A 27,374-nucleotide genomic window follows, 5' to 3' on the forward strand; every position below is an offset into this window, starting at 1 on the left:
AAAACAGAAGCATTCTGCTGAGTTCAATAAACTCCTTGTGGGGAAAACAAATATTCTCTTCTATTAGGTGCACCGTGTTTTGTAGTGGTTTTTTTTTTCCTTTTTTTCCTCCCGCCAGGTAAACCTTAATTGTAACAACTCTCAGCAACCACTGAATGGTGTTAAATCACTGGTTCATCCTATTCACACACACGCTTAATCAAGTCAAAAGGTGAGAATCATTGGTGCTGCAAAATAAAATACATCACTCAATTGTCTCTACCATCTGCACTATAAACCACTCATGGGTTTATTGCAGAATACAATCCCGAGGTCATTTACTAGATTACTGCAATCAATGTCATTCAGAGAATGCTACGAATCCCTTCAATGTGTTTATTTTATTCTTAATTGCATGCTGCAGGAATTGTGACCTTACCCAGCAGGCCACATTCAGAAGATACCCAATCAGTCCTGTGCTACTGTAATGTAACCCTTTGGCTTCTCCACTTTGTGTCCTGATACGAGGGGTCAGGGCAGGATCCACATGCATGGAATGATGTCCAAGAGGAAAACACATGCAGTGTGTGAGAGAACAGCCCAGGACCATACAGCGTTTCCTGGAAAAATTCCTTGCATGGGCAGAAGACCCTAAAACAGTCTGAGATTCAGTTCTCCATTTTGGGCAATTTTTTTCTCTCCATTTTCTTATTCGTTCCTTTTCATTTAATATTTCTTAGAGTATTTTCTACTGGTATTCAAGTAACAATAGTATTTCCTGTGTTCTTATATTTTACAGCATCCTGATGATAATCCTGATAGAAAATATAAAAATACATTGCAGAATTAACCCAGAAGAATTTTTTCCCCTTATTATTTCATGGCATCTTTCAGACCAGATTCCCAAATGCCCAATCAAAACTGGCCAGGAACATCCTTTGAGTAAAACAATGTCTTTTTGTAGTTCCCAGCCCCTAAGTACTGCTCTAATATTCTAACATGACGCTATTCACCATGGCATATTTCTGCAAGCAGCTTACAAAAATAGTACCAGTTCTAAGCATTTTACCGTTTTCTACAAAGTTCAACTTTTAAACTTAAAATATTTTACACAATAGCCATATTTTATACCAAAAAGAAACAGTAATGCTCAATTTTCATATACTGTAGACTCTGATCAGAAAATAGAGATATAATTGCGTTCATTTTGCTGTCACCATAACCTCTTCAAAAATCCTTGAACAACTCTTCAAATGACAAGCTTTTAGATGCATATTAGCATTTTTTTCAATTTTAAATTCTCTATAATATAACATAAAATAGTTGTCATACTGCAGTAACTACTTATGACATATATAATGTCCTAAATTCAAAAATGAGATGGAGGATTTTTGTTCTCCCAGTAAACATTTAGGCTTGCCTTCTGCTGCACACACCCCTGTCTCAGAACACACATTTAAATTATTTTCCACATATGAAGTGAGATGTAATACATAATTGATGGATTTTTAAATCACTACACTTGAAACAGATCCTGAGGAGTTAAGTTGCTACAGCCTTTTGCTGTCGGTGGGTTTTGTTTGTTTCATTTGTTTGCTTGATTTTTAAGGTAGGGGTTGGTTTTGTGCTGCAATTTTTGGTTTGGGGTGGTTTTTTTCGTGTTTTTTGACCACAGCAGTGAGCAGTATAATCATGGACAGATAGACACAAACAGCATCCAGGTACAAACAATCCTCATTCCTCACAACACTGAGGTGCCCTGTCTGCCTCATACTGAAGATACAAACTAGAGAAGAACAGAGACATTACTGAAAAAAATGTTCTCTTTTTCATTCCATGATTTTAGATAGAAAATTACTGCACAGGTGTTTGACTTTGCAAACCAGGATTTATTTCACTTCAGTAGAAATTGTTTGCAGTATATATTTCACTGATGGAAAATTAGAATGTGATACAGAGGCTGCAAACTGCTTTGGTATATTGTTAGCCTAAGCTGTCATTATGCCAAATTACTAAAAAAAAGAAAGTTTAAATAGTCATTTCTGTTCTACCTGACTAATCATAGTTATTTATATAATGCTGAGCTAAAAACCTTAGAGTGCATCTAAAAAGAGATTGAAAACCGTGTTAAAAAATGAGGTAAGTACATAGAATCTTACAGCTGCTCTCCCTCATATCAAATATATTTCAGTTCTTAAGCACTGGAAGTTTTTTGATGCCATATCATATTGCATGTAAATAAAACTAATTGTCATGATGGTTTATTGAAACATTCTTCACAAGTAGCATTCAATTTTCTTAGCTAGTCAATGATTCTATTTTTTCCTAACATTTTCAGGGTCTGTAAACTTGAGTTTCATACTTTCTCTACCAACATTTTCACACAAGAAAAGCATTTCTTGTTTATGACATTTTCAGATCATACAAAGTAGATGTTACAGAAAAACCCTCCTGTGTCAAATAGTGGTATCTTCTATTCCAGAGCTGATGGTACTTTTTATAGACACAAACCAGCTTTAAAAACACACAACAAAAATGCTGCTAAAGACGGCTCAAGATATTAACTTCTTGTTTTCGGAATGCATCTTAAACCTTTTGCAGCTCTGCCTAAATTACAACAGAAGCTGCTCCACATACAAAGGAGCCCCTGAAGTCCTCTATGAGTTAGAGCAGCAGACCTTGCAAGGTGCTTGGATTGCGGTGACCAGAAAATTGTTCTCACCTCCGTGTCATTACGCTCACAGTGAAGCAGCCCCCGAGCATGTTTGTGTTGGGGATCTAATATATTGCCTTTCAATCAGAGCTGAGAGCCACTGAACACATAGACAGAACATGACGAGCAGGTCAGGAAAGCAATAAAGATTTTACAGAGCTGTCCAAGGTGCTAAATTTACTCAATAATGGGTTTGGCACCATAGTGTTAACCTCTCATTTACTACCAGTTTGAGGGACTAAATTGAAGTAGCTGACTTCATTTACCTTGAAATGTATATTTTATGACATTATGTAAGTAGATTGAAAGGGCACTGCAGTTTTAACAATTTAAAGGCTAGAGCATGTTTAAGATGAAGCTTGAATATTTATCGTACATTGCACTTAAAGTATATTGTATATTAAAATGCATTGATTAAATTTGTAAAAGGTATTATAAAAAAGGACAGCTAGTATAAGAGATCTATGTCTTTTAAAATCCAATTGATACTGCATATTACCACTGAGATGGTAACAGATAAACAGATAGAGGGGTGGACAGAGTAGCAGACAGACAGAGCAAAAAGTGAGTGAAACTCACACTCTATGAGAAGAAATCTCTGCATAAGCTCAAGGTCTGTTATTCCAGATATTCTTTTGTTCACAGAAATTTTTCTTTGCCTTCATCTCCAAAGCCTAGATTTTTATAGCAGTAAGTGGGCATCATGTAAGGTCCTTCCAATTGAATATGCAAGTGGAAATATTTCCTGAGAGAGACAGAGTTTGACTAAAGCTAATATCTAATTTATGGGGGCATTTGTCAAGGAAGATCCACTTTTCTATTACTGCTAAAAGTCTGACAGCTTTTGGTTTAGAACCAAGGACTTAGCAGCATTTAGCTAGACCTAAGTGAGGGTCTTCTTTTTTTGCATTTTGTTTCAAATGAGAATAATTTTCTTTCTCTAAAAATCACAAATGAGCAAATATTGAGAAAAGGAAACATTAGTAATTACACATGATACATCAGAACTCTGCACACCAAAAATCCATTGTCCATTTTTATTCCAAACTGAAGCTGATATTCTACTGAGGGAATTTTACTTTTTAATTTTTGAAACACACTCACAATTAAATATTTTGATCAAATCTTCCTCCTGAAGATACTAAGGGGTGTCTACATACCCAAAAGAGGGGCTGAGCAGTAAATTCTACTGCAGCTTTGCATATCCCCAAACTACTGCAGAAAAAAAATATTATAAAGCATACCGGAGTAACTGAGCTTTTGAAGCACAAAGACTGAAATTCAAACTGAATCCACTTCTGACTGAATGTACCTCAAACACTCCAGCACCTCTGCATGCTTTGTTGGAGGCCTGCATTCCCTTCAGAAGGATTTCATTAAGAACATGAAACTTGCATTTCAAGTTTTATCAAGATGAAAACACTTTGTGTCAAGACTTATCATGACAAACACATTTTTGTTAGTTTTAAAGGAGACAAGGTATTTCTTCTTGTAACATCTGCTTACTTTTTATTCAGAAACTCTTGAAAAAAAAAATCCACTCTGTGTCCCAAAAGGGCTGTGAGTCTGGTGAGATAAAGGGTATCTAGAGTTACACTGAGTTGTTCAGCTTAAGTAACTAAATTAGATAATGTTCAAGGTACTCGTTAAACCGAAACAAATTTTGTCAAGAAGAAGCTGACCACAATATATAACACTCAGCAGCCACATATTGTATTCTTGAGACCACCACAGGATTTATGAACTCGTGGAGGGCGTGGGGGGGAAACTGTTCCAGCATCCTCTGAGGCATTTATCTTATGTGTTGTCTGGATATCATATCACCTTCTAATGCTCTTTAGCATTGTAATACAAGAGAGAGCTCATTCATCTTCTGAGAGGGTACTTAGGGATGATGATGTCATTCATACTTCCTTGACTCTTATGTCTGACCTCCTGCCTCTGCCTTCTAACTTCCTACTCTCATGGCTACTTGCAAGAAGAACCTCCTCTGCAGACTCAAAATGCTCAGCATCAGACTCCAGTTTACTTCTTCACCTTGGAAAGGTCATATTCTGAAATTTCTAGTCAAAATCACAGTCATTTGTGCTCAAACTTTCCCTTTGGTTTTCAGTTGGTGAAACAATAAATGTGATAGTTAAGGACATGGCTTAGAAGTAAGTTTTAAACTTACACTTATATGCAGTATATTTTAAAAGATAAAATTGTGAAAAACCTCTTTCAAATGTAAAGGCAAAACCAAGAGAGACATTTACAAGAATGTCAAAGATCTAAAATCCCAGACATTGAGCATGGTACACAAGAGCTTCAGGCTGTCCAGAACCTCCCATCTCTCCCCATCAACAGTGAGCAGTGCATTATTGTATCATTTTCAGCAATTATAGCTTTATAAAGTCTCATAAAAGCCATTCAAAATGTAAAGTTCCTCCATTTACTGTAAGACCGAGGGAACTGTGCCAGCCTAATGGGAAGTATAAAATAACAGGGTCATTTCTCTAGAAAGATGTTTGTACTCACACCAAGCTGAAAACTCTTCCAACAAACAAACAACTGAATAGTTTCCATATATTATGACTGAATCATACCAAAGAAGTGAACACCATATAGATACCACAAAGACAAGAAGGCAAAATGGGAGAGAACGACAATGTATCTCACTTGAGGGGCAAACAAAAAAGCTTTAGCTTACCACTGCCTACAGGATGGAAGTGCACTGAATTCCTGCCACTGAATTTCAATGGCAGCTTCCCAGAAAACATGTCTACAGTGGGAGCTAGAACCTTGGTCTTTCCAAGCCACTGTAGTCTCATCAGCCTCCACCCAAACTGAAAATCACAGCCTAAATGCACAGCACTAAAAACAGTCATGCATAACTTTACCACCTGCTCCACAATGAGCCAAGCTTATAAATAAAATATAGGAAGCCTCTATGAGGCAGCAGAAAGAACAAATGCTGAAGTGCAAATGGGAGCAGGCATTTAGCCATAAACATTGAGAATCGATGATTAAAACTCCTCCTAACCACAAAGGTGATAAATGCAAACGGGGGAAACACACCCTGCCCAAACAATCTTCTTTGCAAATACTGCTGACAAAAGAAGGAACAAAATTATGATGATCTGTCTGAAAGTCTGTCCTTGCAAGTCTCCCATCTTACACTTATTAACCTCCTGGAAATATGGTGTAGTTAAACACTAAAAAAAAATATCAGCCTCCTTTTTTAGTGCACACCACTCATGCTGGTGGTCCCATTTACATAAATGATGGGCACATAACAAGAACAGAATTAGTAGCTAACACAGATGTGTTCTTCATCTAGATACAGGGTAGCATGGAATAAACCACCATTAATATTGTTGGTTTAGAATAACTCTTTGAATAAACTGCCATTTGAGAGTCTGGATGCTCCCACCATATTATCATCAACTGAAGCATCTGGCAAGTCATTTGGAGGGTTTTGTTGCTAAAAGTTCTGGACTTGTCTGCTAATGTTGGGTCTCTAAATAAAGGGAGAAGAGTGGGTATACAAGAGCAGATATGTAGAATTAAAATCACTCTGCTGAGACTTAAATAATCTCCTTTAGGGACAACAGTGATGTCATGACCCACATCAAAATCCCTCTGATAGCTGGAGAACTTTGCTTCTCTTACATGTTCCTAGCATGTCCTCCCCTCAGCCCCTCTCTTTACCAGGAAAAGGCATTTACAGCCACATGCAGGAACCCTTCAGAGCTCTCAGATTTTACCTCATGCAGCCAGTGCAGGGCTGGTGGATGTCACTGCATTGTACCCTTGTATCTGTCCCCACCCTGCAGCCCAGCAGCTGAGAGCTCCCAGGTGTCACTTGTGTTTGGGACCCACCAACACTTCAGGAGCCAACACTGGGGCAATTCCCTGGCCTCCCCTGCAGCATTTCCCACAGATTGTCCTACAGGCTCACACTGTGAGGGTCTAATGACACATCCCCTCCTCCTGGAACAGCTAGATCAGGAGAGGAAACACATTTTACAGCTCTACAAAAACCTGAAGGATTTGCAGCATGGAAAGAGCTGTTCTCCTGGATACACTCCTTTTGTGCCATCCCATCATTCATGCTATGGTCAGTTTGTCATATCCAGTGAATCACCAGAAAACAATCTAATTAGATGCACCTATGGGTAAGTCCACATAATTTAGTGACTAACAAAAAATCCTTTACCAACTTCCCTCCATCCCACCAGGTTACAGTGACTCACACTATTCCCCTCTATCTAGGCTGCAAAAAAATTATTCCTGATTTATCCATATGAGTAAACAAATTACAACATTAGACTCTTTTATCTGACCTCAAAAATTTGTCACAATGACCTAAAAGCACATTTTTCCTTCTAAATTTTCCTTATGTGCCTCCACTATCATCAGACCTAGGGTAATTTTGGATAGGAGCCTCAGGCATATATTTTTTGAAAATCTACTCCAAACTATTTGTATGAGCATCTACAGTATTTTAAAGCAGATGTTCATTATTAAGATTAAGGAGTTTTTTGTTTTGGGGGGGCTTTTTTTTTTGGTTTTGTATATGTAAGATTTTCTGATAGTTCTTTCTCTTGATGGTATTAACATTCCTATTTCTAGAAAATAAAGGGGAAAAAAAAAGGAATGATTGCTCAAAATCTTCTCCTGACTATTTTTTACTCATGTATTTTTGGGAAATTGTCAACATTCCCTTATGGAAGAAGGTTTTTATGATTTGAAGGATCTGGACTTAGGTAAAATTTTAAAGAATTTGGAAAAATTAACAGAGGCACTGAATTCTGTCATTCGAAGACATTGCACAGGCTGTTTTAGAAGCCTTATTCTATGGGTCATATTATTGTGCCCATTAGAAAAATTCCCTGGAATATTGGGGATTAAAAAAAGATTACCTGCGGCTTGTGATTTTGTATATGGCACAATGCAGATAACAAATGTATTTGTAAGAGTGAAAAACATTCCTTGGCAAATGGACAGGCTGATATCTATTTCTATGATTTGTATACACAAAGACTTTCCAAACACAGGTCAAGTCCTAACACTTTAAAATTGATCTTACATTAAGTCAAACTAGACTGTATTGGGTGGCTTAATTCACTTGGCTGCATTTAAATCTATAGAGAAATATGCTTGGTAATGCATGGCCAAAATCCTGCTGAGGGAAATCAGAAGAGCTGTGTAGCAATTAAAGTGTTAATTGTAGATACGTGTTTTGTCCATTTTATTTTCAGTTTGTCTTATGCATTTACCCATATAAATATCTAAATATGCCAAATTAGCTCATTTCTATTAAAAAAAACCCAAGTGTTCCATCACATTAATTTAAAGAACCACCCATGCCTTCTTTTAGTGAAGGAGAAAAAAAAACCAAACACCAAACAAACCAAACACCCAGCCTATCATTAAGATCTGTGGAACTCTCACTTTCCTGGATTGGATGCTTCAGGTGGGAAGAAGAGTGAGCAGTTAGAAACTGAGAGTTCAGGCTACTTTTAGTAGCAGGAGGAAACTGAAAAATAAGACACATTGAAATTCTGACCTACAATAATATTCCACTCTGTTCTATGGAGAGTGGATGCATAAAAATGTTGAAATAGAAACTGGAATAATGTTGGTGGGTTTTAGTATTACAGTTAAAACACTGCTCAGTCATAACCCCTACAAATGACTGCTTTCACTTCCATTTTATCATCAGCATAATTAAAAGAAGTCTCTTGAAAGGGGCATTCTCATTACAGCCAAGGATCACTTCAGACCCCATTGAAATGAAAAGACAGACCATAGATTAGGTGCAGATACAAGTGGTAATTTCTAGGGAAGCATAAAATACCAAATGTGTAACAACCATATTTTATGTGTTCAAAAGACTCACAGTATTTTATTGCACAAAGAGACTTTGGCTCAGAAGGACAACTTCAACAAAGTGGCTCCTATCAGATATTCTAAAAAAGCTTCAACTTCATCATCAGAAACAAAAGTTATTTTGTTTCTTGTATTATTATTTTTAATTTACAGTCCTATAATTCAGCTGAAATTATCCAAAGCAAATATAAATGTTGAATAACTATGAATTTAAGAGATTTATCCAATATTTCACAGAGGTAACACTCTATTTCTGTGTACATCTCCAGAAAGTAAAAGCAGGCACAGCATTTTACATGATCTAGGGCTCCTTTTTCAGTGTTGAGGGAAAAGTATTACCATTGTCACTACACCAATATATTGTATAGAATTGCTTCAAAATACAGACTTTTCAGAATGCATTAATATTTCAGTAGCTTTTTTCATCAACAAAACCTCAGCACTCACATTAGTTTACAGCTGAATAATGAAAGAAAATCCAGATGATCAAATTATGAGTATTATTTATTTCCTGTTTGTTAAAAATACTTTTAGACACATTTCATTTTTCTGAAGCTCACATTTGGAAAAATTTGGCACCTCTATTCTGTCAAATGTTTGGACTTCAAGATGCTATAAGCAGATAAAATGATGAATCCAGCATTATTAGTGGAGACACTTAGGTCATCCTAAAGAACAAAATCAACAAACATCACAATTTCTGTATCTCGGACTGCCCACAATATAGCAACAAAAATGTGTTAAATATATGTGGCTAGGCTTAAAAATGCTTTTGAGTCTTGTTTTCATTCTCTTCTCAGCAAATATATAATTTGTTATCTGTAGTCACAAATGTATTCCAAAATATTCTTAAAAATAAATCCAAACTGCATTTCCATGGCTGTACAAGTAGGTTGAGATTGTGCTATTGTACTTAGAGGACATTCCAGTCCAGTTGAGTTATATCACCATAAGTTACATGATTGACTTTTACAGCAGAAAGAAAAGGTTGTACTCAAACAACTGTTATTGCCTCAAAGGAAAAAAAAAATCAATGAATGTAAAATGAACAAGAGATTTTGTCCAAGTTGCAGTTAATACTACTGAAGAGCTATGGATATTAAAAGGTCAACAAATAAATTAGTCCAAGTGTTATGAAATGAATGATTTGGCTTATAATTGTATTGAGTGCAAATTGTTCACTGCCTATTAGACCAGGTAATTTTTAACCATGGTGCCTCAATTACTGTTCCATGAGCAATAATACAGTTGTAAGAGCCACCAGTTCGATCGGGTGACCTGGGAGACACTCCAGGACAGCTGCCTCTGCTATGATGGATCACCCAGCCTGATCTCCAAATGGTGCCAAACCTTCCCTTCCTGGGAGGGGATCTCATAAAAGAAACATTACTGCTTGATTCATTTTACCAAAATGCTTGAGTTTTCCAGCGTCAGCAGCTGGGCAGAGATTGTGAGGCTCTGTATTTCTTAGAAGAATTATGACAAGAGGCATCCTATTGCTTCCAGCACTCTCTGCTAAATGGCACTGTGATGGTTTGGAGATGCTTTTTCTGCCACTCAATTGGGCTGCGTTGTGAGAAATACACAGCAATCATATTTTACATCACCACGTAAACCACCACATAACACCTAAAAGTAGGCCAGAAATGGAGACTCTAGGTGAGATTATAGACATTACTTCACACTTCTGCAATGCCCCCACATTCAGAGATCTCAAAGCACCATTTTAATGGGAGCAAATTAAACTTCACAACACACTTTTTAGGAAAGCACACTCTCTTCTCCCCCATCTTCATCAGAGACAGCCTTGAAGTGTAGCTGTTTGGCTGAAATTACAGTGGGCTGTGGTTAGAACCAAAGCAAGTTTTGTAGGGTGAGGTAATATCTTTTATTAAAGACTGATACAGGTCAGAAAAGGTACAGTCAGCACACAGGAAGCAAGGATGAGCACCGAAAAACCTGTTTTATTCCACTTATATCAGTCAGTCTAAGATACAACCACTCCCTACAAATCTTGATAGCCTTGAAAAGGGAAAAGGAATCAATCTGCTATTGCTTTCATGCTATGAAGCAACACCCATGGCAGCAGCCGTGTTTCCCCATTGCTCCTTGGGGCACGGTGCTCCCTGTGAGACAGGACTCAGAATAAGGCAATAAAGAGCTCACCAGGCTCCCCAGAGGACTGGGCCTTAAAGGATTGTAACTAGGCTGTAACTACACAGATCTGCTCTCTGCCCATATATAAAATCAACTGAAGAGGTAAATGCAAATCCTGAATTATCAAATAATCTGCACAGGAGAAACCACAATAATAAAAGCCTAATTGGAATAGATTGTACCCCATACAACCAAATCCTGTTTATATTGTCACTCTACTATATTTTTGATAAATCGCTACATTCAAACAGTCTGTTGGGAGGGTGGTTTTCCATTTCATCTCTCCATTGAGCAAAAAAAGTGCCACATGACTGGAGTCTGGATTTCCATTTCACCAGCATTCAGTTGAACTGAATATTATTTGGCACAATACAGTGTACAACTGAGCCACTAAATGGCTGATTTACTAAATTATTATTAGATGAGCTCGTGCTGTTCCAAGTGAAAGTGCAGTCACTGTCTCTCTTCATGGTGTGTTCAAATTGTTCTGTGTTTAAATATTCAGCATGAGGCTAATGTGAACTGATGAACTGAGACTACAAACGTTCACTTTCGATGCAGACAGGGAGACAGAGATGCAACATATCATGTGGCCTGGGGAGGTGAAGATGATTTATGTTTAAGGATGCTGCTGCCTATTTCCATTAATATAAGATATTCTTAATTAGCTTTGTGTTTGATCCAGGAGTTTGGAAATGTGGCTAGAAGCAGGAAAACAGCTCCAAAACTGAACATAGCTGTGTGGCGATGGAGGCATCAGGATCGTGGTGAAGAGGAGGCATCAGAGTCCTGGTGAAAGAGGTACTTGAGGCTGGATCTCTCAATAAAGCTCATGAGCTGCCTGCACAGTTTCATTCTTTGCTCTCTTTAACATTTGAGCTGTAACTTAAAAGTATCACCTGCAATTCCTACCTGAGCATCAGAAATCCTCAGTGTATAAAGGACTGACCATGTTGTGCAATTCTATGACTTTCTGAGGTGAGGGGATATGGGGGAAAAGGAAAAATAGATATTTTTAAGAAAGGTTAAAGAAAAAAAAAAACAATTTCTTTACTGCCACCTGCTGGAGTTGACAATAACCCTTTGTCCCACTGAGAGAACAAGCTCCTCACTTGGAGGACAGTTACAGGGAGCATTTAAAATACTGTGATCCCAGACACTTACAGTAGATTAGAATTTTTTATTGGTGCTGTGTTGCCATAACAACATAAAGACAGCAGATGACTTAAGCTAAGCTTGCAAAGCAAAAGGCTGCTCATCTGGCAGTTAAAATGAATACAGTTCACTTCACAAGTTCCCCATATGGACCCTTAGTGTATGGTAATGAGGATACCATATGGTGGGAGAAAATGCACAGAGAACAATTGTGCTCCACTGGATGAGTGAAGTGAGCAGGAAGTTATGAGGAAACACAGGAGAGAGATTTGTGTGTGTGCTCTCTAACTCAAGGGTTTCTTTCAGAGGGGGGTTCTCTCTCTTCTTAATCTTCTTCTTAATATATACATGCATAGAAATGACAGAGAAACATATTGCACATTTTGCAACATCATTCATCATAAACTGTCAGCTGTGTTTGTAAATCAGCTTGGTAAGATCTTAGAAATTTGTAATTCTTAAAAGGTAAAAGTGCTAAGTTTTTAGACAAAGTGCAGGAAAATTTAAGCACTTCTGACAAGTAGAAACATTAGTGGTAATCATTTTAAAAATGCTTGCATCTTCCTGCCTGCATGTTTAGCTGTAAATAATGCCGCAATGAATAAAAGCTTTACAAAAGGGGAGGGGAGGATGAAATGGAAAAAAATATTTTTTATTTTATGTCCAAAAGGATAAAAAGTAATAGATGATCAGAACCATATGCATGCAGAATTCTGCTGTAAATGTACATATGCTGTACAGTACTGTACTAACCAGATCCCAAACCTGGTAAGACAGCTTGCTAAAGGCTGCAAAGTCAATTTTGTACTACACATGCTTCATAAAAGATGAATATAAATGCATTAGTTAGACACGGTGAGCTAAATTAGAAGGTCAGGCAGGGCTGGAAGGGCTGAAATATCACACAACCAATGACTGTAATTACTCTTTTTTTAAGTCTATTAAGTGGTGTTGTTCTATCAAGGCTCAGGGGTATAGGACATGAAGTACAAGATAAAGTAATGTGTATTTATTACTCCCACGGGATCAATTTACTAGATATTTTCAGCTCCATGGAGCAAAATACACAAATGCAGCCTTTGTTACTTTCTTCAAACTGTGGCTTTTTCCTTCAAAACCTGCTCCTCAAAGGGTCTGTGTTTACCTGTTTGGTGTCTTCCTGTCATCCTCAGTTAATTGTTGTATTTAAAACCAACAAGGATGAGGATACAGGAACAGAGAAATGTGGGGATCCCTCCTACAGGATGCTCAAACAAGTGGTTGGAGTCGCTCAGATGGAATGTGCAGACTAGAAAATCCAATCCCAGGCATGATTTTTACCCCAAGGCAAAGCAGAGAGCAGGAGTGGAGAACGGCGCAGAGCTCCTTGTCATCGTGTTAGCCCTGATCTATTAAAAGTTTTGTCATAGATTCTAAATTACACCATCTGCTCTAATCATTTGCTGAGTAAATGCTGACCCAGTTATAAAGAAAGCTCAGTGAAATGTGTGTGCACACTGCTGACCTTCAGAAAGGAAAGGGCTCCTTGCCAGCCCTGTGTGCTGGCTCTGCCCTTCAGCGAGCGGTGCCTCTGTCCCTCTGCTCTCTCCTTTCAGGCTCTGCATATTCCCAGGCACTCCTCTGACATCCACCACCCCATAAGGGTGACACTTGCACAGCTACCTCACCATCTCAGAAGTTTGATGCTCTCTTGGTGAATATTTTCTATAGGATAAACAAAATATCAGACCCCCTAAACCAGCTCCTCAACCAAGTGCTCAAATTGTTAGGAAACTTTAAAAACCCAGCTGGTGAGGGTTCAATACCAACCTTAACTCTGGTCTCACATTCCTGTAAATTTTGCAGTAGAATGTAGAGCCCTCCAAGCACATCCCATGACCTCCTAGAGCCCTCCAAGCACATCCCATGACCTCCTTGCTGTACAGATGAACTCCAATAGCTCCTCTTTACATGTCCCCCCTTCCTGCCCAGACTTAGTATAGAAGTTTTCTAATGATTCTCTTGTTACACTGGATGGGGAAAAAAAATAGAAGTGTTTTCTTAGCTGTAAATTACTAACTTTGGTTAAAATACAGTGTATGTTGAGTTAGTAGATGGCAGTCCTTTCTGGAATTTCCATTGGGTCTGTCTGAAGCAGCAAACCTGAGCTGCATTGTCTTCATTGCTATTTTAACCTCTGCTAGCAAGCCTGGGCCAACCACCCACGTTTAGAGACAACCTTTATTTGCAATATAAACAATACCCATGTCACGATGGATAAAGGGCAGATCTGTGGGATTTCATATGGAAAAAGACAACTGCTTTTGCCAGCCTCTGATTCCTAATAACCACATGTCTTTTATTAGTGTCCTAAACGAGGAGCTGGGCTGTGTCTTGGGGGGGTTTAATGACTGACCAGAGAAAAGGAGCTGAAGGGAAGGAGGATTCTGGTTACCTGTGCTCTCAGCTCAGCAGGGAGTCCCCTGTGCACTAGAGAGAGAAGCTCCACTTTCATCTACATGAAGAGAAACCAGAAGTAAAGGTCCCTTTCAGGAGGGATAAGGGGTCTCCTAGAGAGCACTGAAGGAACAGACTGGGAGGGAGAGGACGTCAGATCACAGAGGGGGTTGGTGCAATGACTTGCTTCTCAAACACAGAGTGAACAATCTTCTGCTTAATCTAAATACAAGTGATGAGTTGTAGGAGTGGTGAAAATGGCAAATAAAATCTAGGAAATTGCATATAAAGAGGAATCGTTGTTATTAAATCATTTAGGATGGATGTGTTTCAAATCTAGCTCACAGCTGAAGCTGTTTTACAGCTCTAGCTGTGGAGTTTTAACAAAATTGCAGAATTGCAACGTGTCTGCCAGGGATTTATTTTAAGGATTGCAGGGTAGTTACATGAATGAACCTTAATAGACTCAACATGTTGTTGTGATCTGAACTCTTCAGTGATCTCCACTGCAGTTCATGTGCACAGGAACCAACAACACGAGCGCATTTGTGCGCACGTGTGCAAACACTCCAGATGGAAATGGGGCACACACACGTGCAGGGCTGCTCCCAGCTCCACACAGGCTCCCTACAGACTGCTCCTGCAGGACAATGACAGCATTTCTCAACCTTAGCATCACAGTGTTCCTTTTCTCTTATCCCCAGAGGTCTCTTGTTTCCTCTGATCTGCCTCCTGTCTGTATTAGAAAGGAAAGACTACACTGCCCAGCACACTCCTGGTACTTGATCTCACTCCAAGCTTTGGGTGCTAATCCCACCACCTCTTGTCTCTCCTCCTGGTGCCTGTGGGTGTGGGGGTGTCTGCAGAGACATGCACATCTCCTTCCACTGGCTGCCTTCCCTGACCTGCTCTGGACAAGAAGGGAACAGGATTCTGGCTCAAACTGGCTCCATAGCTCAGCTGCTAACATCAGCTCCCTCTCTTTTCTCCAGAGACTATATATTGCATTTCTACTTTAAGCACATCAGCTGTCAATCTAGCAGTCCAAAGACCCTCATTTCCAGGTGCTCCCATTCTCCTCACTGTGGGAGGGCATTCTCTACTGGAATTTGCCTGTTGAAGCACCGGGAAGGAGAAATTATTTTTTAAAATCCTTTTTTTTCTTCGCCTACCTCCAGCAGATAGATGGAACATTTAGAAAAATTCATCCTGAGCATAAATATTGAGCATTTTTGAAAAAAATGGTTCTAAACTTGTGGAGATCAAACTTCTCTAACAGCCTCAATGGTTTTAGAAATGCTGTTAACTCCTCAGCTCTGGAGGGCAGAGCATGTGGTAACACTCACTTGATCTCAACAATTCTCCTTGACTGCAGGAAGAAGTCACAGAGCAGAATGCTCTTGATGGTCCATGGGAAGGGCAGCATGCCCTTATGAACACAAAAATTATAACCACTTCTATCTCTGGAAAGATCTCAAATTTATCAGTAATGTTTCAATGGAATAATGGCCACGAACCCCAGCAGCAATTAGAGAAATATTATTTGTTTTGTTTATTTAATGCAAAGGCACAAGATTTTTCATGAACAGAAAGTGATGATGTGCTGCCAGGACAAGGGGGGAAATGGAGGGAAGGATTTTGAGAGCTCTGAGCACTGCTCTCCTCTCTTCTGTTTCTCTGGAACATTTGCCCTTTCTGCCCGTGGTTCCACTGTGGGAGCCATATGGCTTCCAACACTCCTCTAAGTAGCCACTGAGAATTGTCTGCAGTGGAACCCTGCCAAAGCCCTTCCTGGTTTAATGACATGGGGAAGAGCACTGTGCAGTGCTCACCAGCACAGGGGCTCACACGTCCTTGATGCTGATCCTGGAGCCAGCAAGTGATGCTGGGAATTGAACCATCAGTGCCTCAAACACAGGAGTCGACATGTGCCAACCCCTGCTGCATTCAGCCTCTGTGCGTGGCATATTAATGAGACTTGAACTTGAGGTCCAACCTTCAAGCTTGCACAGAAGGAATTACCCAAAGACAAAAAAAAAAGTCCTCTCTACATCCTGTTTCTCTCTAAGCTTGCACAGTATTACCAGTTTCTTCACTCAGTTTGTCCAACCCTAAAGAAGTGACCTTTTATTTAGGCCATCTTACCTCTGCAGACATAACCACAATTTCCCTTGATTTAAAGATTTAAAAAATTAGTTTAAAAGGTGTTCCTAAGAAGTACATGTAGCCAAGAGGGTAGAGGAGGGGACAGATGACTGAGTGCTAACCCTCACTCTCATACCCTATCCATAAATAGCTGCTAAATTTCAGAATCAGGATATGGAGCTAGGAGAAGCTTTCTTCTGCCTGCAGGAATGTGTGGTACCAGTCTCAGACCAGGTGGGAAAGAGGAGGGTGCTCATCCTGGAGGCTGCATTCCCACATTTCCATACCAGCACAAAGGGACATGGCTGGAGACCCCCTCAGTGCCTCAGGAGCCGAAAAGGAGCCCAATTCCTGTTTCACCACAACCCCTAGCCACATAACTCAATTTGGAATTGCCCAGTTTTATTTTACTTTAATTTCCTGATTTAAATAAAATCTATGGCCATCTAGTAGCCAGCTGGAATGCTGGGTTTAGGGAAGTTTTGCAGCAGTTCTTTTGGACCTTGCAAATGCCTGGTGCATAGTGCAGGCTGCCTTCTTATTTTCTAAAAAACTATTTTTCTCCAGAAGCACATTTGGCAGCAGAGGCAGGATAGAGGTGAAAAAAAAAGCCCCTACAGAAGGATGCTCTCTTTCTTTGGAAAGGGTTGCACCTCTGGAGTGAAACTTGACAAGCCATGAAAGCTGTGTCCTGCTGCAAGTCTGTCCAAATGTTAGGGAAAGGGACAGCTTGCAGAGGGTGAACAGAGCCAATGGTAAATGTAACTCCCCAGGACAGCATGTTTCTCTGGTGGGAAGAGGGAAGGACAACACATCAGTGACCCCAAAACCACAGCCTGCAGCCTTCCTAGGCAAAGATAAAAGACAGAACAAGCCTGTAGAAAAAGTCACATACTGACTTTTATTTCTTTCAAGGAATTAAATAAATTAAGTTCCAGTGTTAAGGAAATCTCCTCTCCTTTCAAACACTTTAGAAATGCTACTAATCAAAGCCTACAACAATCCCTGATGAAAGTCTGTGGACAGCTCAGGGAGCTACAGAAAAAAGGTCACAAGTATTGCCCAGTCACAAAGGCTATACTGAATGTACATTAACTGAACAATTCATTTGTCTGTGTCTCAGGTCTGCAAATTCACATTTTCTTTTCCACAGGGAGTGTTCTGACTCCCCAGCTCACTCAGTAACAGCAGATAAAACATGTGGTGGCAGCTGGCCACAGTGACTCCAAATCTTCACTATTGCTCAGAGCTCCTCTGGACACCAGCAGCACTTAAATCCCCCACCTCTTACTCCAGTATACCACAAAAGTCACTGCAAATTCTTGCAAGGTAGCAAAATCAGATCTGAGTGCAATCCCAGTGTTTTCCCAGTACAAGAAACCTATCTGAACAATGCTGACTTTTCCCCAGCTTTTACTTGACAGAAATCAACAAAAAACCTCACTAATTTTCATGAGAACAAACATCACTTCAGTACACAATGCTCCAATTAAATCAGCAATTCTGAAATAAAACAGTATATAATCATTATTACCCTAAACCAATACATGATGCAGCAGCAATGGACTCACATCCAATTAACTTGATTTTATCAATGGTGATGTTCTCAAAATTATGCTGGCAAAGTGCTACTGATATCAAAACCAAAAAGCATCATTATTCCATGAAAACACTTCTCAGGTCCCAAAATGGTAACCAAAAAAGATGTTCATTGTTATGTATTTTAGAACATAGAGAAAGATTTGTGTTTAAGAAAGGCAAGAGCTGTTTGAGTTAGCTGTGCCTGAGAAGACAACAGAATTCTCCTAAGACACCAGTTGCTGATTGGGCTTTCTTGGTCATGCCTCTGTTTCAGCTTATCTGGGTTGGGTACCAAACCAGGACCATCATATTCACAGAGCCTTGCACTTTCAGACAAAAACATGCAGTAACCATCTTTACCACATTTAACGGAACAATAAACTTTGTGCTGACCTTTGGCAAGCGTTCGGGGTCACCAGGGTGCCGGGGGATAACCTTCTGTAACCTTTGGAAACCATAGTCAATGGTGGGTTCGTTCAGAGCTGAAACAACAACAAACAACAGCGTGAGGTGACAAAGGCACAGCAGGGGCTCAGGTGACAACGGGCAAAGGCACCATGGGACCATGGCAGGACCATGGCAAAACCCTCTTGGAATTCAGCACTGATTCAAGTCTTGGTCCAAACACTGGTTGAGGTTGGTCCTTTGAATTCCATCCAAACCTTCCCACTTCAGCTCCTCCAGCAAAGCTGCTGGAAGATTTGGGGATGTTGCATACATCTTCCAAACAGGAAGCAATTATTGTCTCTGAAAGGCACTATGAAATCAATGTGATAAATACTTTACACCCATGTTTCATGTTGAGTTTTTCATATTACGAGGAAGGTGATTGGAAGGCAAAAGTAGTTCCTATTCCAGTGCCTTTTCTGTTCCAAATTTCATTATACATTTAATATGCTCCATGTGCAATGTTCACAAATAATTTTGTTGTGAAATACAGGCAATTGTCTTGGCAGAGGTTTTATTTTTTACTCATTGACACTGACTTCAGCAGCTTAGGCTCTGATCAGCACTAAACTGATCCAGGAGACCTAATAATTAAAAAAAAAAATACATCAATGTTTTTAGTTCATCTTTCCCCAGTCCTTGTCCGATAAAATGGAGGTGAGAAATGGTGAAAGTGGAACACTTTAATCTTCATGAAAATGCTGGCCTGTCTGCATTAATGGAAGCTCTGATTGTGTCAAGCCTTTAAGCACATGCTTATCTGTAAGCACATACTTAAACCCATTTGCTTTCAGCAAAGCAAATTTGAGCATATTATGTTTTTTATATGATTGCCTATAATTACAGGGGACTGCACTGAATGACCTTCTAGCTATATTTCCAGTCATATGATCACTTTAAAACTCAGATGTTAGTGAGACTTCAACATGTGCTTAGAATTTCCTAAGTGCTTTGCTGAACTGGAACAGTCAAGTATTCTCAAGCATCTCTAAACAACAGCACATCTTGACTCTCCCATGCCAATAGAGATGTGGAAATATTCCATAGCAATTTGTTTGAATTTTTTGAGTTAAATGGAAAAAATATCAATTTGAATGTGGATTTTTATATTTTCAGCCTTTTTTTTTTTTGTGGAGGAAAAAAAATCTGTGTCTTTTCATTTTTGAGTCACTTTAAAGTCTTTCTTCTCATCTTAGCATATTAATAGCAAAAAAAATATTTCTCACACAAAGTCTTACTAATTTATGAATATATCATATACCTTTATGAGGATCTTATTATGAATTGTTTTATGTAGCAAGAATGATGATATTTGAATACTGCAAAAAGATTTAACATTAAATTCCATCTCCCAGCCTCAACATGGCATAACCTGTCCATATATCCATCTTTTAAGTGAACTTTTTTCCATCCTCCTAAAGATCTTTATGTTATTATGAAACCAGTACCTAATCCCTGGCTTGTTTGTAATTAATTATGGCATTCCATAACAAGCCCACAAAACAATCCCTTTAAATTACTGTTACTTTCAAACCACATTTCTACAGCAGATTGTCCATCTGGCAAGCAAAGGGTCAAATTCCCATCTCCATAAGGAAATCCAGCAACGCTGCTGCAGCCTGAGGCAGAGGAAGGTGATGCTGAGGGATGCAGACCTACCCAACACGGTGAAACACAAACGTGGGGCTGATGGGACTGCCTGGAGAAGCACATGGTCCATGGTCCAGCAGGACCTCAGCATTCCTCTAACATCAGAAAGGAACCTTCTGACCATATCCTGAAATGAGTCTTGCAGTATTATGGTAACACCAGACTAGAAGTCCTTCAGGATTTTACTTTCTGAGCTTTTTACTACCCCAGAGGTCATGACATCTCTCCAGTCTCCTTGTTTGTTTGGGGTTTTTTTCAGGTATTTCCTTTCATCAGGAATATCTGAATGTGATCTTTTATTTCTATCCAAGTCATTATATGGAAGGAGTGAGCATAAGACTTTTCCCTTGCTTTGGCCTCTTCTGATTTTGGGATGGTTGGGCCTTTTTTCCCACATTTCCTTTCACACCCTGGCCCACACTGAGCCCTCTGCTGTGTAGTTTTGCAGAAAATATCAGAGTTCCTTGGTTTGTAACCCCCTGGTTTCCTTACCTCTGAGTTTACTTACAAGGTTGCTTATTTTAAATCCTTTTTCAAAGAAATTAATTGACTGCTATTTATATTTATTATCAAAAATAGCTGTTTTATGAGAAGATAAAAAAAAAACCAACAAAACCCTACAGTTCAAATTTAAATTTCTTTTGCAAATACATTCAAAGATTTTAGTGTGGTTCTGCCAAATGTGTTTCTCCTCTAATTCAGTATAGTGTATGGCCATTTTCCCTTTAGATCCTTTGGGAAAGTAGTTACTACATTCTGCAATATTATAAATGGAGGCCAGTTCTGAAATCCCCCCAGAGTTAGCAGTCATTTTCTCATATCTTCCTACACGTTCAACACATTTGAAATCCACAGAGTATTTCCTCTGAATATTTTCTGAACTAAATGGCCAAAAAAAAAATGTTAATTTTATGGTCCAATCTCAGAAGGCATCAAGCATACCATGAGAGATAGTGAAAACTTCCTGCTTCAAACAGCTTCAGCTTTACTTTAGTGGTGGGGAGAGGCTGCACACAGCAATCTGCAGGACTGGGTCCTAAACTGCTATTGTTAAATACCACTCATTAGTCTATAACTCTTCAACCTTTCAATCTTACATAAAATTAAAAAAAGAAAAAAAGGAATTTTTAGCTGTCTGGACATCTGACAACAGATTGGAGAACTTCAGCCCTCCATTCCTTGTTCATTTACAACCCCAATGTAATTAATCATCTCTCAATGAAAGAGATCATATTTAACCCCACCCTCAGCATTAAACTAGACCAGCTGTGTGTCAGGAGGTGGAAAAACTCCAAAAAAAGGGAATATTCTCATCTCCAAGCGCTGCAGAAGAGGTGCTACAAGGTCAGACACATCTCCCTGCAAGGTTTTCCTCTGCTGCTGGAGTCCATCCACAATAAGGCATTTCCCAGACCTTTCATTCAAATAACGGTTTTCTTTCCATGATTGGAAAAAAAAAAAAGAATCAATCTGAAATACAAACTCTCTATTTGTGTTCTTGACATCCGTACATTAAAAACAAGCTAACACATATGGTACTTAAAATGCATTCCCATTACCTTATATTTTAAAAGTACCATTGAAAGTACTACTAACTTTAAAAAACTGTACTAAATTCAAATAGGTCCCAAGGCTAATGGAAGCAATTTGTATACCAACCCAAACTGACTGGCCCACTTTTCAAAATACAGGTATGATAATCTTGTGGTTTTAAAAGGACATTTAAATTGAAAGACTGTGAATTTAGTACATAATTATACCAATAGAACCCTTTAACTTGTCAACTTGTAAATCTAAAAGGCTATCAATCATTTCTAAAGAGGAAATAAACCTTAAAATTCTTTGATTGACAGTGCTTATTTTTTATGTGGGAAAAAAAAAAAAGGAGTAAAGTGGCCAGAAATCCATTTACAAAAGTACATTGTTTTACATAGGTGAGTAAAAAGCCAATAATTACACCTCCAAAAGACATATAAATCAAGGTAAGTACTTTTCCCTCACTTACATATTTTAAGTTGCAGTAAACTTCAGGTAACTTTTTATTAAAATACTGTTCCAAATGCATAGCTTATTGAAGCCATTAATAGAGTAGCATTTTCATTTAAGCTAATATAATCATTTTTGCAAATACAAGATTTAAGCCATTTTTCTCCTTCCAAACAATAAACTTTCAGCCTGTCTCTTGTGTGAATTAACTAAAATTACACCCAGGTGTACAAAATCTGTCTATCTATCCTAGTGTATGAGTTAAGGCACAATATTTATTATTCTTACCATTTTATGAATTACTTCTTAAACCCTTGAGGAAGAACTTTCTTTCAAATTAGACTCTAACAGAATAAGCCATGAAGCTCTTTAGGCAGTAACTCTAAAGCCATAACTCATAAAATCTCAGGCTTTTAATCAAGAAAATGCACAATGTCTGTGGAAATAGGCATGTGTACATTATAGCCATCTTTTCAAAGTCCAGCTTATGTTTTCAACAAAAATGCTGCTCATGCCTCTGAGAAAAAATGTTCCCATCATAACCATAATTTCAAATTCTGCACAAATAATTTTAATAACCACATGCAGATAATCCACCATCTTTAAAAGTCTCTTTTTTTTAAACTAGTCAGTGGAGGGCTTTTTTTTTAATATTTCACATAATGAATTCCTACTGTGTCAATAAAGCTTTGGTTGTTAATTGAATGACTGTCTGATGTATCTGAGAGAGGAATTTGTTTCTCTGGCCATGCTGCCAACTCCCAGCAGAATGATCGACACTTAATATCAGCAATTAAAAGGACCTGTTCAAATATCATATGGAATTCGTAGCTTGGGGTAGTGTAGAGAGCCCTTCACCAAGGAAAACTCATTCAGCAAATGCAGAGAGTAATTGAATTAGACACATTTTAACATTATTATTCAAAGAAAAATAAACACACACTACATAGCAGCATTATGGAAATATTTCAGAATGTAAAACATATCCAGTTAATTTGTTTCCCATGCATTCATGGTTTCATTTACTCCTTTTATTTTTCAGTCCTTGTTTCTTTTTCATTCTGTTTGACCCAAAACCAGTGAGAAAGCAGCACTTAGACCTATGAACTTCCCATACGCTTTTCCAGTGGAAAAGGCTGCAAGGACAGGGAAGCGACTCTGAGGGCTCAAATAACCCCCAAAAAAGGCTGAAGGCTACAAAAAAAATTGCCTCAGGCCCACAGGTCTGATCGTCCCTGTCTCAGAGGAGAAATCTGGTCTTGATTTTTTTAAAGTGAAACACTCAGGGAAAGGGTGAATGTGGGAATTAAATATCCCACAGTGTCTGCTCCTGTGGAGCACCAGGGAGTCAATAGGCAGTGGAATGGAAGAAGATGCTTTAGACTCTTCCTCTGTCTCTTCATAAATTTATTTTGTAAATTTGGCTCTACAACAAAATTAGACAGCTGGTGACAGGTCCTGAATTGCAGTGTCAAAGAGGTGGAGCTTTGGGGTCTACACAGTTGTTTTGGGGTTTTTTCCTGTCCAATGAGAGAACTTGTCAGAATATAAATAGAAGGTAATTCTGTGGCCAAGATACAGAAAGTTTTGTGTCTCAACACCTCACAGCCACAAAAAACTTCTCTGCAAGCCCCTGACCCAAACAAAATAAAACACTGACTGCAGAAGATGGGAATAGGACAGGACAGACAATAATAATGTCAAATTCCAGGTACTAAAATGTCTTGCTAAGGCCCTGCAGTACAGAAGTGCTAGTGGATGGTGCTAGAAAGCAACATTTTGACACCAAACCCAACAAACTCGTGCACAGTGGCCTCTTTCTTCCTGCTCTACAAAGACAGCAACAAAAACCCACTTCAAAACCCCATCACCAAATGAGAAAAAGTCTGTTCGGCAAATCTCCCTGCAAAGACTTTTCCTTTGCTAATTAAAACTCCTTAAATGAAAACATGCAAGCATTTGAGCTATTGGTTGTTGTTGTTGTTGTGAATTTGTCTTGCTTTTTCTGAAGTTTTCTTTCCACTGACTTTCCCTGGAGTGTTTATTCCCACAAGAAATGGAAAATGGAAGTGGGTGAGACAGCCAGAGCCTGCACAGAAAGGTCTGGGCTAGAAAGGCCCTTCCAGTGTTCACCCAGAATTTCCTAATTTTTCTGGTCTTGGTACTTAAACATGCTCCTGTGCATTGAATTTCCATTTCTAAAACTGAACTGTGACATCATGATATTTTTAAAATTGGAAATAGAAATATCTGAAATGTGTAATTCCTACATTTTACTGCCACGTAATGCCCCAATAGACAACGAGGAAGATGCAGAGCTGAGTCAAATGACAAACCCAACACAGAGTTCTGAGCTCCCCAGTGACTGCTCTTTACTTGAACTAAAGATGCAATAGGCCAGTGTTGGAGGCAGCTCCTCCATGTTTATCAGTGTTATTACAGACATGATAGACAGCGTGATATTTTCTTCCTGAAAACAATTTTTTTCCAGGAACTTAGAATCAGAGGAGCAATTCCCTTCTCTGCAGCCAGTGGAGGTGCTGAAGATGCAAGGAATGCATGTCTTGAGCCCCATATTTTTATGGAAGTTACAGAATGTGATTATGAGATCTGTCTAGCAGGAATTATGTGTTGGTTTCTCCAAACACAACAACTCTGAAAGTTCACTCACAGCAACCTGCAATCTGGCTTGGGGGGAAAAAAAGTCAAACAAATTGTGAGCTTCACAGTTTCTTCTTCCTCTGACTGCGCTGACCTCTTGTCTAATGGGGAAGATTTGGCCTTAAGGGAGTCTGAAACAGAATCCAGTTTCAGGCACTGGAATTTAAACATCTCAATTTCACAACAGGCTGGTGGAATTCACTGGGGATGTGCCTACAGAGGGCCAGAAGGAAATTAAAGCATGTTGGTTACTTCGTCTGGCTGTCCAGGTTAATTGATGCAACTTTGGCAGTCATTAAAAAGTGGATAAACAGCACTTACATGTCAATGTTTTCCAGTTTTTCAGACAAATTCTGGAGGTGCATGCAAGCAGGCAACAAAAAACTCACTGAAAAGGGCTGGTTCTCAATGGCTTGTCCCCACATTGAAATAAATAAATATATGTGCACACAAACACAAGCACAGAAATGCATCCAAGCCAAGATTTACAATAATGGGTGTGTAAGGTTAGTTATAAGATCTATATTTAGACCTACTTTAAAACATTTTAAAAATAAAGACACTGCATTTATTTTTAAACTGTTGGCTCAGAAACAGATGCAGAGATGTACCACACAGAGCGTGGGAGATGCTAAACTTTCACCTCATGTAACCTTTTCTTTCATTCTGTATTCTGCATATTTTCAACAATTTTTCCTCTGCATGCACTTCTCAAATTCCACGGTGTAGGTGCAGACACCTTCAAAATTGTCCTAGGGATAATTTTGGATAACATGCAGGTAGGCTTTTTTTTCATTTTTCACCCTTCACAAAGTCCTTTGGAGTAGACAGTATTGGAAACCATTGTCGAAACTTGTTTGTATGTAGAAATATCTCCTTTTGAATATTGCCTCTCTCACTTTTAACCTTGTTATTTCTCATCACCGCTTCAGATTATTAAAAAAAAAGCAACTATTACCAGGGGATGCATAAATGAAAAACTCAATGTCCTGTGTGAATTCCTATCAGAAGCTTTTTAGCCTAAATTTGGCTGTGTCTCAGATTTGTAGACTTCTGAGTTGCAAGCTCACAATGGTCAGAGAAAAAAAAGAATCTTCAAGAGAGAAAATTGGAAAAACACCAGCTATCACATCCAAAATCTCTGGAAATGAGATTCACAGGGAAATACAAGTGGAGTTGAATCACAAAAATGACATGAATTATGCCTAGCTCTAATGAATATTATAGGTGTGGTGCTCTTGGAAGGGGCTGACCTGCTGTGAGGTTGAATTTAGGTCTTTAATCCCTCTCCATAACTAATTTAAAATCCCTTGAGAAAACAATAGTTTCCATACACCTTTATTTCTAAATATTAGCTTTGACTTGTCTACATGAAATTGCAGTAAGGCTACTCACCCAAAAGCAAAAGGACCATTTTGGCTGCAGCCCAGATGACGCAGCAAATTGTTTAACATTGAAACAGTTGAGTTTGTTGTTTTCTAGTTTGTAACATTTAAATAGAAGTGTATAATTTGAGAGCTTTAGGTAGTCTCTGGTTTCAGCAGCAGATGTATCACCTGCTTCCATGACTGTTCAGGGTTTGGGGTTTCTTTTCTGCAAAAATGTTGACAATCAATGTTATCAAGGGTAAAAAAAAAAAAAAAAATAAAATCATCCCACCTGTCTGATAAACATGTTTCCCTGGCCTCACACCCCAGTGAGCGCTGTGACACTATACTTTTATCATCTAGTGTGTGCTCAGAATGAGCTTAGAACAGCAATTGCCAGGAATAGGCAGGCGATAAACTGCATTGATTTAACACATCTTGTTTTCAATCATGCTCGGATTTTCTGAGCACGCATTTTTCCTGTACTTCAGCTTGTAGCTTTTATCTGACGAGCTGATCCCTTTTCACTGCAAAATGAAAAGGTCGCACAATAAGACACGGTTTACTGGAACTTGAGCATGCACCAGGGAAAGTATTTTAGATAAATACTGTCAGACATAGTGGAGCTGAATTTCAACAACACAATTGCTAAACAACAATACTTATTACTCTCTAGAACAAGCCTACAAGCAACTTATGGCTTACAGCAGGGGAGATCTCAGAGTTTGGCTCAGTAGTTAAAGAAACCTTATTAAAGGTTGTTTAAAGATGAAGCATTGCTTTTGCCTTACATGCACCCACCAGCCCTACCCCAGGACCAAACTAATGCCCCCTCAATTTCTGTCCTAGCTAACTTATAAATTATGGAAAACCACACCAATGACTTTTCTTATTCTTTTGTCTTTTTTGTTTTTTGGCAGAAAGGTGATTGACTACATGCTTGATTTAATTTAATCAAACAGAGTACTGGGTGCTGGTAAAAAATAAAATTATCCAAATGTGAAAGCAATTTAACTGAAACGAATTCATTAACCAAGGTGAGTCACTGAGGAGGTCAGTAAATAAGCAAGGAGTAATATGGCATGAACCTCCACCAAAGACCAAGGTACAGTAGGCTCAGAAGAATAATTCTAATACATTTCCCTCCTCCCTCTGAATGATTGCAGTGATCCTGACCAATACAGGACTGGAAACAAAATATCCTCACTTTTTCCTATCAGAAG

The 27,374-nt window shown here is 38.8% G+C and overlaps 1 protein-coding gene across 5 annotated transcripts in view; it reads right to left on the reverse strand.

The window, feature by feature from the left end:
• Positions 1 to 27,374, reverse strand: part of EBF1 (EBF transcription factor 1) — a 256,727-nt gene that overhangs the window by 12,609 nt on the left and 216,744 nt on the right. For all 5 annotated transcript variants that reach the window (XM_031055324.1, XM_031055322.1, XM_031055321.1 and 2 more), the window contains exon 7: positions 18,434 to 18,522. In XM_031055324.1, coding sequence (XP_030911184.1) covers positions 18,434 to 18,522 — 89 coding nt within the window. The remainder of the gene's footprint in view (positions 1 to 18,433; positions 18,523 to 27,374) is intronic.

The sequence above is a fragment of the Geospiza fortis genome, unplaced genomic scaffold (genome assembly GCF_000277835.1).
Source record: "Geospiza fortis unplaced genomic scaffold, GeoFor_1.0 scaffold55, whole genome shotgun sequence".
Classification (NCBI taxonomy): domain Eukaryota; kingdom Metazoa; phylum Chordata; class Aves; order Passeriformes; family Thraupidae; genus Geospiza; species Geospiza fortis.